Source organism: Schistocerca gregaria, chromosome 1 (assembly GCF_023897955.1).
Source record: "Schistocerca gregaria isolate iqSchGreg1 chromosome 1, iqSchGreg1.2, whole genome shotgun sequence".
NCBI classification, from domain to species: Eukaryota; Metazoa; Arthropoda; class Insecta; order Orthoptera; family Acrididae; genus Schistocerca; species Schistocerca gregaria.
This window is the reverse complement of record NC_064920.1, coordinates 1,198,280,702-1,198,295,370: the sequence shown is the minus strand read 5'-3', so window position 1 is coordinate 1,198,295,370 and position 14,669 is coordinate 1,198,280,702. Positions and strand designations below refer to the sequence as shown.

The following is a 14,669-nucleotide window of genomic DNA, read 5'->3' as shown; positions in this document are numbered from 1 at the left end:
CATAACTTATACCACATGGGTTTCCCTTTGTTCATAAACTAAGGCCCCGTTCACTCATTCAGTTTAACTTCAGCATATAAAATAAACATATCTGTTTATTAATGGTCGTTTGATCGAGACCGGCCGTTGCGTGTTTATTCCAGGTCGTTTAACACACAAGGTAGCAGTGTATAATTATCTATTGTTGTACATGTTACGATAATAAAGTTGTTTGCAGCAAACCACAGTATAAAATTATATGTACGACGTAATCAAATGAAATTTGAATAAACACTGCAATACCTGCCATAAAACTAAACCGTAGTTATGTACTACTATTTTGTTTTTATTCTAAACACGTTCAAGGTTTCACTGCTGTTTCGGAAAAAGTTCTAGAATCGTCGTACGTCCGTACAAATTCCCTTAACTGTAATTCGACATTTATACAGCACTTACAACAAAACTTAGCATAAATAAGAATTAGTATCATTTACATATAAATTAATAAATAGTTCAACAATATATTCCGCTTGGATGGGTGACATGCCACTTAGACCGAGCGCATATGATGCAGTTGTATAAAGGGAAGTCGCAGAGCTGGAAAGTGTTTGCCAAATGCAGAAACACCTGCTTGTACAGGGACTGGCGCAGACCACAAAAATGATACGGAGAGGAAACATCTACTACTGTTTTGTTACACTACTGACGTTCAGTAACTAACAGAGCCATAAAACACCTGTGGGTAACCACCCAGGACTAACTCGGGGGGGGGGGGGGGGGGGAGAGATCTACAACATAGGCAGATTTGTAAGAAAAGTGGGAGGCAGCCTGGAACAATCTTGAAGAAATGCAGTTCAACCAGAAAAGGAGTGGCTTATAAAACTGAGAGACATCGTTACGGAGATCGTTAAAAAAATCAGTGGCAGGCGCTACATGAGAGGCGTTTGCATCGCGGAGAGGTTTTGCAGTTGACATTTCAAGAGCGTTCACTTGTGGAACACCTCGTGAAATGACGACAACGAGAAGCTCAGGGAAATTCCAAACTGAATTTTTCACTCTGCTGCGAAGTGTGAATTGATATGAAACGTCCTGACAGATCAATACTCTGTGCCGCAAAGAGACTCGAACTCGGACCTTTGCCTCTCGCGGGCAAGTGCTCTACTAACTGAGCAATCCAAGCACGGCTGCGACCCGTCCTCACAACTTGGATTCCGCCAGTTCCTCTTCTCCTACCTTCCAAACTTCACTGAAGCCCTTCGGTGCAAATTTAGTCAGTGTCCCTCCCTCTTCCAAACCTATCACCACACGTTACGGGAAGAAATACTGGCAAAATCTTTCTGTACCGACTTTTACTTATGTAATTTTAGCTTTGTGATCAGTACGCGTGGTTATGTTGGAAGAAGTAATACGCTTCTTGTGTCGCTCTGGAACGTGAGATCTCTGAATTTTGTGAGTGAGAGCTCTAACTCGATTTAGTACTCACATCGTGTGTCGTCACACACTGCAGTCTGTCGAGCGTTTCTGTGATCCACTCACGCTAAAAAAAACTCATATATTCCGTTATTCCAAATTGGGAAAGGTCCCAGACCGACTAAACAGTATTTTGGAGCCGGTGAGATAGTTTTAGCCTCCTGACCAGTGCGCTGTTACGTAGTCGAAAGCAGGCTGTAACTTCTTGGACTGTAGCGAAGCATTGGCCTGCATCGCCGCCCGGGTTGGCGGAGCGGTTCTAGGAGCTACAGTCTGGAACCGCGCGACCGCTACGGTCGAAGGTTCGAATCCTGCCTCGGGACGGGTGTGTGTGATGTCCTTAGGTTGGTTAGGTTTAAGTAGTTCTAAGTTCTCAGAAGTTAAGTCCCATGGTGCTCGGAGCAATTTGAACCTTTTTTTAAATTTTTTTATGGCTTGCATCACGTCTCGTCTGAGGGCATGTAGAATTTCTTCTAGAAATTTACGCTCTCGTAACTCAAACAGTAAACCACAGCTCGATGCAGAATGCATCAGGTCGCTCTCAGTCGTTGACCAGCGATAACTAGAGAATGGCTCCAAGTGCTGGGAGTTACGTGGGACATGGACGCTATGAGCAAGTGCCGGAAACCGCAGTCGATGAACCGTGAGCTTCTTAATGTGTAGAGCCGGCCGCTGTGACCGAGCGGTTCTAGGCGATTCAGTTAGAAACCACGCTGCTGCTACGGTCGCAGGTTCGAATCCTACCTCGGGCGTGGATGTGTGTGTTGTCCTTTGGGTAGTTAGGTTTAAGTAGTTCTAAGGCTAGGGGACTGATGACCTCAGATGTTAAGTCCCATAAAGCTTATAGCCATTTGAACCATTTTAATTCGCTACGTTGTGTCGTAGTGTGCTTTATACTTTGTGTTTTGGGCTTGAGTTAACCCCGGTGTGGTCTAAAAGGAGCTTTCCGATGTCCCTAATTACGAGGATTATCCGAAAACTAAGGTTACAAAGCACGTAGCTCTAGCCGTAGAACGTCCGTGGGGGAAGATGGTACCACTGCCGTGTAGCGGGAATCCAGCGGAAGGAACGTGCATTCCCAAAAATCAGTAGCTCATCGATTACTGTTTTGCTGGCTGTTAGAAATGAGCCTTCTGATTCCGGCGAGCTGTAAGGCATGAATGTCGCCGCGATTATTCGCGAAATTGTATCAGTTTATAGAGGTAACGCAATGTTAGGCAGCATGTGACAAAATGTGTACCAAATTTCAATTCTGGAAGGACGGAAATCCACGATGAAGACAGAAGCGAAAGGCCGTCTGTTGTATCTGATGATGTGGTGCAGAAAATTGAAGAACACCTTCTCTCTGACCGTCCTTCGATCGTTGGCGACCTGCATGCAGTTTGTCCAAACATTTCGCGAAATGAATTGTTCTTCATGAAATCGTAACTTATTTACTAAATTCTCAAAGTTTGTGTGAGCGATGGGTGCCCAGCCGAAAACGGTGGCCGAGCGGTTCTAGGCGCTTCAGTCCGGAATTACGCGGCTGCTACGGTCGCAGGTTCGAACCCTGCCTCGGGCATCGATGTGTGTGATTCCTTTAGTTAGGCTTATGTACCTGTAGTTCTAAGTTTAGGCGACTGGTAACCTTCGATGTTAAGTCCCACAGCGCTTAGATCCATTTGAAATTTTTGATGGGTGCCCAAGATGCTTACCGAAGCACACGAAATAAACAGAGTCAGTGCCGCTCGCGAATTCCTTGACCTTTGTTGAGACAAGGCGTGGTTTTTCCCAACTTTTGCCAACTTTATAGAGACAGAAGGTGAAACCGTACTCCACAGACGACGATCAGTGTTGTGGCACCATACTCACCGAGCGAGGTGGCGCAGTGGTTAGCACACTGGACTCGCATTCGGGAGGACGGCGGTTTAATCCCGATTCCGGCCATCCTGATTTAGGTTTTCCGTGCTTTCCCTAAATCGCTCCAGGCAAATGCCGGGATGGTTCCTTTGAAAGGGCACGGCCAACTTCCTTCCCCGTCCTTCCCTAATCCGATAAGACTGATGACTTCACTGTCTGGTCTTCTCCCCCCAAAACAATCCAATATACCATACTCATCCTCCTTCAGCTAAAAAATTCATAACTCAGAAAACAGCGACGAAAATCATAGTGTCAGTGTTTTGGAACAGAAAAGGGTTTCTGCTCGTTAAGTTTTTGGAAAGAAGTGAAGCAATAGATATTGTAAGATATTGCAAGACCATAAAGAAACTCCGGAGAGACATGCAAGACAAATGTAGCGCGATGCCGGCAACGGGAGTTTGTCTCCATGACAACGCGCGTCTGCACACCGCTCATGCAACAGAATACTTGTTCGTTTGGTTGGGATGTTTTAAGCCACCCCTCTCACAGCCACGATCTCGCACTTGTGACTATCATCTGTTCACTAAATTGAAGGAATACCTTCGTGGAAGACGCTTTTCCGACGACGACGGGGTGAAAATCGAAGTGAAGAACTGGCTGAAAAAGGCGGCTGGAGACGTCTATGACAAAATCAAAAAACTCATCCCACGAATAACAAAATGTATTCAGGTAAACGGTGATTATGTGAAAAATAATATAAGACCTGTATTACAACGCGTGTAAATTTTGATTAAAATAAATTCATTTTTCGTATTTCAGAAAATCCTTGTAACCTTACTTTCCGGATTAGGGTTGTACATTGGTCAAATAGTTTACTTACTTTTACTTACGTCTATTGGTTTTGAGCCTTGTCCATAATTTATGAATATTATATGATTTGCTTCTGTTATCTACTGTGTAAGCATAAATAGAAGTTCAAGTTTACTATTTTGATTGAAGCCATTTCTCGTTCAAATTTATACACATTTCTATGGCACTAGTCTCGGTAACCTCAATTTAAAATCAAGCTATGTACATTGCGTTACAGGTATTCCTGTATGTTTGGTTTCAAACCGGTTTGTAACTCATCAGCGCCATCTGAACTGCTTCTACTCAGCCTTAATGTCACTGCCTGTGGTTGGAGCCAGCTAGGCGTTGTTCTTTAAATTTTATTCTCACATATTTCATCTTTGTCGATTTCTTTCACTTATTTTGTATTCAGACTAATTTCCTGTTTTGAACTGATAACTAAATGTTTACTCATTTTGTATTTCTTATAACGAAACACTTGTTAAGTGAAATTTTTTTCTCTGTTTTACACTGAAGAGCCAAAGAAACTAGTGCATCTGTCTAACATCGTGTAAGGCCTCCGCGAGCAAGCGGAAATGCCGCAACACGACGTGGAATGAACTCGACTAATGTCTGAAGTAATGCTGGAGGGAACTGACACTATCCATCCCGCATGGCTACCCATAAATCCGTAGGGTTACGAGAGGGTGGAGATCTCTTCAGAACAGCACGTTGCGAGGCATCCTAGATATGCTCAATAATGTTCATGTCTGGGGAGTCTGGTGGCCAGCAGAAGTGTTTAAACTCAGAACAGTATTCTTTCAACCACTCTGTAGCAATTCTGGACGTGTGGGGTGTCGCATTGTCCTGCTGGAATTACCCAAATCCTTCGGAATGCACAATCGACATGAGTGCATGCAGGTCATCAGACAGGATGCTTATTTATACTGTATTGCATGTGGACCGGGAGCCTAGAAACGACGGAGAGCCTCCATCCCCGCCGCAGCCGCAGTAGTCCACAAACCCCACGACGACTACCGTAGTCCAATTCACCCCTCCGCTGCCCCCGCACCGAACCAATCTTTAATTGCCCCACCATGTAGTTGGAGTACACTTTAAAATAATAAAAATGTCTTTTATGATTCAAATTTTATATCTTTTGTGGCTTGACACATCACAACTTCCGGCTCGTCACTAACTACAGAATTTGAACCTCCTTGTGATTAAAATAAATTTGTCTTGCATCTGCGTACCTTACAGATAGGTTGATGTGATAAATTCCCCGTAAGTCGCTCCACACTGAAACAACGTCCTCGACAAGTGATGACTGAAAGCCGTGACTAGTCACTCAGTGAAATATCGGATATATTCGACTATTTACATACATAACATTACAGTACCCTATGTTTACAGCCAGACAGTAATCTTTGCGCCAGGCGCCGTTCTCCTGCCAGGCCCTGCGCATTTCGTAGCGAGTTGGCACCGACGTCACCTCTACGCTAGAAACCGCTTTCGCAGCCGCGCCTGTGTGGCCCAGCCTGTACCACCGTGTCTGCGTGTTGCAGGATCGTCCGCCTCGCAGCAGCAGCAGCAGCAGCTGAGCCTGCAGGAGGAGACGCGGGCCGAGGTGGAGCGGCTCACGGCGCAGATCCGAGACCTGCGGCGCCGCCTGCTCGCCCTCACCGGTCAGTAACACCACCACACCACCTGCTGCGCTGCCTCAGCTCTCGTGTCTACAGTTTCGAATCTGCTGGCGCTCACTTCTCAGTACTGACACCTGCTTTCTCGTGTGTAGTATCGACTGTGCGCACCTTAGAAGATGCCCATTACTTTATCTCTTTTCATAGTTACTTGACGTATTAATGTTACCTACTGTCAATTACTGACTGATTCTGAAATGAGATTTTTTTAAAATATGGATACGTCATTTTCCTTGTGCCGTGTACTTGGTGGTGCCCTATGATTGTTATCTTGAACAGGCAATACCTCGCTATTTGCAAGTTCTACTGAAGTCAGGTTGCCCTCCATGGGGTGGGTGCACTCAACCACTGTGGTTATATTGGGTTAGATAGAACAGCCATCAGTCGTAGAATTAAGTTGCTTTAATATGACATTTATAGTCACAACGTAGAAGGTATCAGATAGATTATATGGTGGTAAGACAGAGATTTAGGAACCAGGTTTTAAATTGTAAGACATTTCCAGGTGCAGATGTGGACCCTGACCACAATCTATTGATTATGAACTGTAGATTAAAACTGAAGAAACTGCAAAAAGGTGGGAATTTAAGGAGGTGGGACTTGGATAAACTGACTAAACCAGAGGTTGTAGAGAGTTTCAGGGAGAGAATAAGGGAACAATTGACAGGAATGGTGGAAAGAAATACAGTAGAAGAAGAATGGGTAGCTCTGAGGGATGAAATAGTGAAGGCAACAGAGGATAAAGTAGGTAAAAAGACGAGGGCTAGTCGAAATCCTTGGGTAACAGAAGAAATATTGAATTTAATTGATGAAAGGAGAAAATATAAAAACGCAGTAAATGAATCAGGCAAAAATGAATACTAACGTCTCAAAAATGAGATTGACAGGAACTGCAAAATGGCTAAGCAGGGATGGCTAGAGGACAAATGTAAGGATGTAGAGACTTATCTCACTAGGGGTAAGATATATACTGCCTGCACGAAAATTAAAGAGACCTTTGGAGAAAAGAGATCCACTTGTATGAATATCAAGAGCTCAGATGGAAACCCAGTTCTAAGCAAAGAAGGAAAAGCGGAAATGTGGAAGGAGTATATAGAGCGTCTATACAAGGGCGGTGTACTTGAGGACAATATTATGGCAATGGAAGAGGATGTAGATGAAGATGAAATGAGAGAGAGGATACTGCCTGAAGAGTTTGACAGAGCACTGAAAGACCTGAGTCGAAAGAAGGCCCCGGGAGTAGACAACATTCCATTGGAACTACTGACGGCCTTGGGAGAGACAGTCATGACAAAACTCTACCATCTGGTGAGCAAGATGTATGAGACAGGCGAAATACCCTCAGAGTTCAAGAAGAATATAATAATTCCAATCCCAAAGAAAGCAGGTGTTCACAGATGTGAAAATTACCGAACTATCAGTTTAATAAGTCACAGCTGCAAAATACTAACGCGAATTATTTACAGATGACTGGAAAAACTGGTAGAAGCCGACCTCGGCGAAGATAAGTTTGGATTCCGCAGAAATGTTGGAACACGTGAGGCAATACTGACCATACATTTCTAGCATTTGTAGACTTAGTGAAAGCGTTTGACAATGTTGACTGGAATACTCTCTTTCAAATTCTAAGGTGGCAGTGGTAAAGTACAGGGAGCGGAAGGCTATTTACAATTTTACAGAAACCAGATGGCAGTTGTAAGAGTCGAGGGGCATGAAAGGGAAACAGTGGTTGGGAAGGGAGTGAGACAGGGTTGTAGCCTCTCCCCGATGTTATTCAATCTGTATATTGAGCAAGCAGTAAACGAAACAAAAGAAAAATTCGGAGTAGGTATTAAAATCCATGGAGAAGAAATAAAAATGTTGAGGGTCGCCGATGACATTGTAATTCTGTCAGAGATAGCAAAGGACTTGGAAGAGAAGTTGAACGGAATGGATAGTGTCTTGAAAGGAGGATACGAGATGAACATCAACAACAGCAAAAGGAGGATAATGGAATGTAGTCGAATTAAGTCGGATGATGCTGAGGGAAATAGATTAGGAAATGAGACACCTAAAGTAGTAAAGGAGTTTTGCTATTTGGGGAGCAAAATAACTGATGATTCTCGAAGTAGAGAAGATATAAAATGTAGACTGGCAATGGCAACGAAAGCGTTTCTGAAGAAGAGGAATTTGTTACATCGAGTATAGATTTAAGTGTCAGGAAGTCGTTTCTGAAAGTATTTGTATGGAGTGTAGCCATGTATGGAAGTGAAACATAGACTATAAATAGTTTGGACAAGATGAGAATAGAAGCTTTCGAAATGTGGTACTACAGAAGAATGCTGAAGATTAGGTGGGTACATCACATAACTAATGAGGAGGTATTGAATAGAATTGGAGAGAAAAGGAGTTTGTGGCACAACTTGACAAGAAGAAGGGACCGGTTGGTAGGACATGTTCTGAGGCATCAAGGGATCACAAATTTAGCATTCGAGGGCAGAGCGGAAGGTAAAAATCGTAGAGGGAGACCAAGAGAGGAATACACTAAGCACATTCAGAAGGATGTAGGTTGCAGTAGGTACTGGGAGCTGCATCAAACCAGGCTCAGGAGTGAAAACAACAACAACACATAGAACTTTATAAATGAAAGATTGCAATTAAATAAAATCTGCAGGTGTTATTCTTAACGACTTTAAATGATGAGTGCAATAGTAGATGTACGTGTAAGAATGCCGTTTATTACTACAAAACATTTATTGGTGTCTATGGTCGAGCAATTAAATAAAATACCTACCTTCTAGTAGGCTCAAAGAAGTCCACCAAAGGAAAACAATCTACTCCTTCCCCAACTCGAAGATCCTCTTCGATGGTGTCGCCACGTGATACCTGAGCCCGGCCGACCGGTGCGCACCAACGACTATTTTTCAGCAAGCCGATGCTTTTGTGGGTCCCATGGAGCAGGGTCCTCCTGCTTCTGTGGGCTGAAGTAGCGACTCTTTCCCGGCTGTCACTTGGCAGCCCCCGAAGTGGCACCCCTACATCTCTCCCTCATCATGACTCTCCTCCATTGGAACGTTCGCTGCCTTCGGTCCCACAAAGAGGATTTATGGCTGCTTTTAGCATTGCTGCGTCCCCTTGTACTCTGCCTTCAGGAAACGAAATTGCGCCCTTACCACCTTCCCCCTGAGGTCGGCATTTCATCTCATGGAGGCGTCATGCTGCTCATACAGGATGACGTTCACAGTCAACTCATCTGCCTGACTACCAGACTTCAAGCTGTTGCAGTTCGCCTTTTCCTCCCCCATCTGACTTTTTCCGTCTGTACCATTTATGTCCCTCCATCATTCGGCGTCATTGCCCATTTTTGCTACTCGGTGACTTTAATGAGCATCATCCCCTTTGGGGTTCTCCCAGGACCTGACAGAGAGGTGCCCTCTTGGCTGAACTTCTTAACCAACGTAACCCCTTCTGCCTTAACACTGGGGTACCCACTTTCCTTTCCAACTCTACGCACACCTTTTCCCATTTGGACCTATCCTTGTGCACTGCCCAGCTTGACCCTTGTCTTGAGTGGTGCGTTCTTTCTGAAACCTACTCGACTGACAATTTCAGGTGTGCTATCCGTTTGCTGACTCTACCCCATCCGTGTGCACGCCCAAATGGCAGCTTCCTAAGGCTGACTGGCAGCTTTGCTCCTCCCTGGCGACCTTCGAAGACCAAGATTTCCCCTGCTCTGATGACCAGGTGGAACATCCCACAAATGTTGTCCTTACTGCTGCAGAGCGTTCCATTCCCCGCACTTCCCATTTACCTGTGTGTCAGTCCCTAGGCGGACTGAGGCTCGCCGCGACGCCATTCGCGCATGGAGACGTGCTCTCCGCGTTTCTAACTGACATTCTGCGATGGAAAACTTCATTCATTATAAACAGATGCGTGCAAAGTAGCGTCGCGTTCTTCGGGATAGTAACAGAGCTACCTGGATTTCATTTACTAGGTCCTCTGTCGTGTGAGCCAACCTCCGACGGCTCCTTGGGACCCAGATCCATACCCCATTTTCCGGCCTGACAGTAGCTGACGGTGTGATAGTGAACCCTTGCTATCTCCAGCACCTTGGGCCGCCATTTTGCGGAAGTTTAGAGCTCTTTCCCCTATCACCCTGCCTTCCTCCATCCGAAACGAGCGGAGGAGTCTCGGACGATACCCTTCTCCGAATCGTGAGTGCTGCAATGCCGCCTTTACTATGAGGGAGCTAGATCATGCTCCCAGTTCACCCTGATCTTCCGCCCCAGGGTCAGACGACGTCCACATTCAGATGTTGCAGCACCTTTCTCTTGCGAGCAAGCACTTTCTGCTTAACACGTACAATCGCATCTGGGCAGAGGGAACATTTCCTGGACGCTGGCGTGAATCCACCGTCATACCCGCACCTAAGCCCGGTAGGGACAAAAACCATCTTTCTAGGTACCACCCCATCTCTCTTACAAGCTGCGTCTGCAAGGTGATGGAACGTATGACTCATGCCCGGCCGGTATGGTGCCTCGAGTCTCGCAGTTTACTACGAATGCACAGTGTGGATTTCGAGTGCGGCGTTCTGCAGTTGACTATCTCGTTACTTTGCCCATCCATGGCATGAATGGTTTTCTGCGGAAATCCCAGATGGTGGACGTGTTTTTCGATTTGGAGAAGGCCTACGACACCTGCTAGAGAACTGGTATCCTCCGCACTCTTTACACGTGGAGCTCCCGTGGGCGCCTGTCCTGTTTCCTTCGGGCATTTTTAAAAGACCCAGTTTTCGAGGTGCATGTGGGTTCTGCCTTGTCGGGCACCACAGGATAACTGTGTACCTCAGGGTTCCGTCCTGAGAGTCGTACTGTTTGCTATCGCCAGTAACCCTACAATATCCTGTCACCCCCAGGCATCATCGGCTAACTTTTTGTTGACTATTTTGCCATCAATTGCACTCCTCCACGGACCTGTCTGACTGGCCCTTCAGCGATGTCTTGATCGTCTTTACTCCTGGAGCATCGACAATGGCTTTCGCTTTTCCACTAAGAAAACCGTCTGTATGAATTTCTGGCGGCGGAAATGGTTTCTCCCACCATCTTTACATCTTGGGTCTGTTTCCCGTCCATTCGTTGAAACTACGAAATTCCTGAGGCTCATGCTCGATGGGAAACTCTCTTGGTCCTCCCATGTGTCTTACCTGGCAGCGTGCTGTACTCGATTCCTCAAAATAATGGCTCAAATGACTCTGAGCACTGTGGGACGTAATATCTGAGGTCATCAGTCCCATCGAACTTAGAACTAACGTAAGGACATCACACACATCCATGCCCGAGGCACGATTCGAACCTGCGACCCTAGCGGTCGCGCGGTTCCGGACCGAAGCGCCTAGAACCGCTCGGCCACACCGTTTGCACTGGTCCCGTGTCCATTCGAAATTCGATTATCGGTGCTTTGTTTATGCATCTGCACGTCCATCCCTCTTACGTCGTCTCAACACTATCCACCGTTTGGCCAAGGGCGCCTTTTACACTAACCCGGTTGAGAGTCTATACGCTGAAGCTGTTGAACTACCAATGTCCTACCGCCGTGACTTTCTCCTCAGCAGGTATGCATGCCGTTTGTCTGCCGTGCGTGGCCATCTATCCTATGCCTCCTCCTTCGATGACTCCTTTGATCGCCAGTATGGCGCGCTTCCCTCTTCTCTGGTACCTCCTGGAGTCCGCTTTCGGCACTTACTATGGTGGCTTAGTTTCGCACTACTTGCAACTTTCCCGGTGGGTGTGAACGCTTCACCACCTTGGCTTCGTTAAGCGCCAATGTTAACTTTGGCCTTCATTCGCTTCCTAAGGACACTAGTGCATCCTCGGTCTATCGCCTTTAGTTTCACGACCTTCGCATGGAATTTCGCGATAGTACCTTTGTATACACTGATGGCTCTCGGATTGAGCGTGGGGTCAGGTGTGCCTTCGTCATTGGCACCCGTGTCTTTCGATATCGGCTTCCAGCCCACTGCTACGCATTTACAGCCGAGCCCCTCGCCTTGTATCAGGCCACGATGTACATCCGGCGACATAGCGTTTTCAATTGTGTCCACTGCTAAGACTTACTCAGCACCCTTCAAAAATCTATAGGTGCTGTACACCACCCATCCCTTAGTGCAGGGGGTCCAGAAAAACTGTCACTTGCTCAAGCTTAGTGGAACCACTATGGTGTTTCTGTGGGTTCCTGGTCATGTCGGTCTACCAGGAAACGAGGCTGCAGATGTTGTTGCCAAGGCTATAGTCCTCGTAGCTCAGCCCGCGAGTTGCTATATTCCCTCCGATGACCTCTGTATTGCCGTCTGTCGGGAGGTGATGTCCCTTTGGCATCGCCAATGGTCCTCTCTTTACGGAAATAGGCGAAGTAGGCGTAACTGTTAAGGAACGCATTGAGGAACAAGAAAGGCACATGGGACTAAAACAAAGCCTAAAATCGGCAGTAGCGGAACATCATGAGTACTGTGGCTCTGACACCGATTTTAATAAAGTACGTGTATTGCCTATGGATACAAAGGTTTATAGAAAGAATATTCGAGAAGCGGTTGAAATGTCCAAGAATGCATTCAGTTTCAATAGAGAGGACGGCTGTAGGCTTCCGGCATCGTGGCTCCCCGCCAACAAGGAAGTAAATATGCGGCCGCGCTGTGCGAGCGGCATAGACAACGCGCTGCAAGTCACCACATTCCCCCCTCTCTTGCTCTATCCGTTTCGAATCTAGCCAATGATGACTGCCTACCAGTAGCAGAAGCAGGAATTTCAACCAATAACCCTTCTCCAGCATAAGTGTGGAATAGTGCCTTTCTATCCAATGACGATGGACCGCCAATGGTATCCACAGGAGATAGCCAACAACGCCCCTTCTTTTGCATCAAAGCGGGAATATTAGCCTACGACTATGGCCCACCAATGGTAGCCATATGAATTTTAACCTATACTATCACTTCTCTAGCACAAACGCGAGAAAACTCCCCTTTGTAAGAGCACGCGACACTCGTCCCTGACAGTGTTCTAGCAGTACTGGACACCAGGAGATCCTGAGGAAAATGCCAGCAAAGGGGTCGGAACGTCGATCATTTTAGTAGAAATATGACGCGACCTAATAACCAAGAAGATTTTAACTTCAGTGATAACGGCCACGAAAGCCTGCAGAATTAAATGTCTTCTCTTATGTCAGTAGGGATTGACGTGTAGGTTTTGTAACTCTTCTGTCTTTGCGTTCTATAGTGTGGACTTGGCCGCGTATGACTCCAGTTGTTCTTTTTTTTTTTTTTGCGCCCCACAAACAAACCAAGCTACAATAGTAACTCAGACTAGTCCTTACATACAAAATGTAGCGAGCAGAGGACTTCAGTTTATATATGTGAAGAGAGAAGAGTTAATAAAACATTTTTATTAACTTCCTAAAACATGACTGCAGCTTGCATTTTAAGCTTGCATGCAGTGATGTTCGTCTATTACGCTTTTTAGCATGATGATTGCAATCAATGTTCAAATTGCACAAAGCTATTTCTGTGTGATACAATTACAGTTTCAAAAGTTCCACATTGTTTCGCTTTACTTGTACTGTGAAACCTTGCTTCTTGCTGAATTTCATGATTATAAGTCAACGGGAAGTACTCTGTTGGTTTTGATGAGTGAGTTTGTGAGTTTCAAATGTGTGACATAAATGACCGCACCTCCTCATCGCATTGACTTATAAGCTTAAATTTTTTACACCGCCGGGGAACCATAGACCTAAATACGTGACACAAATATGACACGTCTACCAATTCCTTAGGAATACTGTCATCAACAGACGGACAGAAAGACGGACGATTAAGAAAATTGCCCAAAAATTTTGCGTGTTTAATAATTACAAATTAACAATTTTCGGAATTTTCCCTCCATTTATACTAAAAAACTTTGCTTCCTCCCAGTTTCCATGTTTCCAGGTCAATGGGAAGCACCCTATACATTTTGATGAGTGAGTTTTCGAGTATCAAAATACGTGTCATAAATAGTAGTGTCTTGATTGAACTAAGATAGAAACTTAAAATTTTTACACCGTTGAGAGAACATATATCTTAATATGTGACATTAATTTGAGCTTGACAATTCTACACGTTCCTGAGAAAAATTGTTGTCAACAGTCGGACACATACAGACACACACACACACACACCCGGTAGATCGACAACCGAGCGATCCTGTCAGAGTACCGTTTTTACAGACTGAGGTACTAAACCCTAAAAAAGTTATCAAACCAACAGCCAGAGGCTATTTTGCATATAATTAGTAATCATATGAGCTGCGTTTCGGTCATCCACTACGGTGAATAGTCGATATTTGATTTCAGTTAAATTCCTCAACATTTCTTAGAGTAGCGCCTCCATTAACGGCTTGGGGATTTCAGATGGATATTTATTATACAGACTGCCAATTGCCCATTTCCTTGTCAGTGTCATAAATTGTTTTAAATAAAACCAGCGTAACGTAGTGACAAGTTTCATGATTAGTTAGCAACGACACACACTTCCCGTGAACACGTATAGAATTAATTACGTGGAAGCATATAGAAAAAGAAACTTGCTCTCAGATCTGTATGTATATAACCAGATTATTCATGTCTACGTTTATGTAACAGTTTCTGTGTATGGAGTCACGTTACAGACTTTGCTACGGGAAAGCCGTTGTATTTAGACGTGAAAATAGTAACAGCAAAGTGTCGAACGTTAATCTATCCAGTAAAAGGAAGAGATTAATTCTGAGTCGTGGTTTGACAAATACTCTTTTCAACGAAAGGACAAGAAACGCTACGCCACGGAGGAATATTTCTCTAACTGAAATGGAC

The 14,669-nt window shown here is 45.1% G+C and overlaps 1 protein-coding gene across 1 annotated transcript in view; it reads left to right on the top strand.

The window, feature by feature from the left end:
- The window catches only part of LOC126284727 (chondroitin sulfate N-acetylgalactosaminyltransferase 1), a 492,417-nt gene that overhangs the window by 343,880 nt on the left and 133,868 nt on the right, over positions 1-14,669 (top strand). Inside the window, exon 4 of the mRNA XM_049983864.1 lies at positions 5,682-5,801. Coding sequence (XP_049839821.1) covers positions 5,682-5,801 — 120 coding nt within the window. The remainder of the gene's footprint in view (positions 1-5,681; positions 5,802-14,669) is intronic.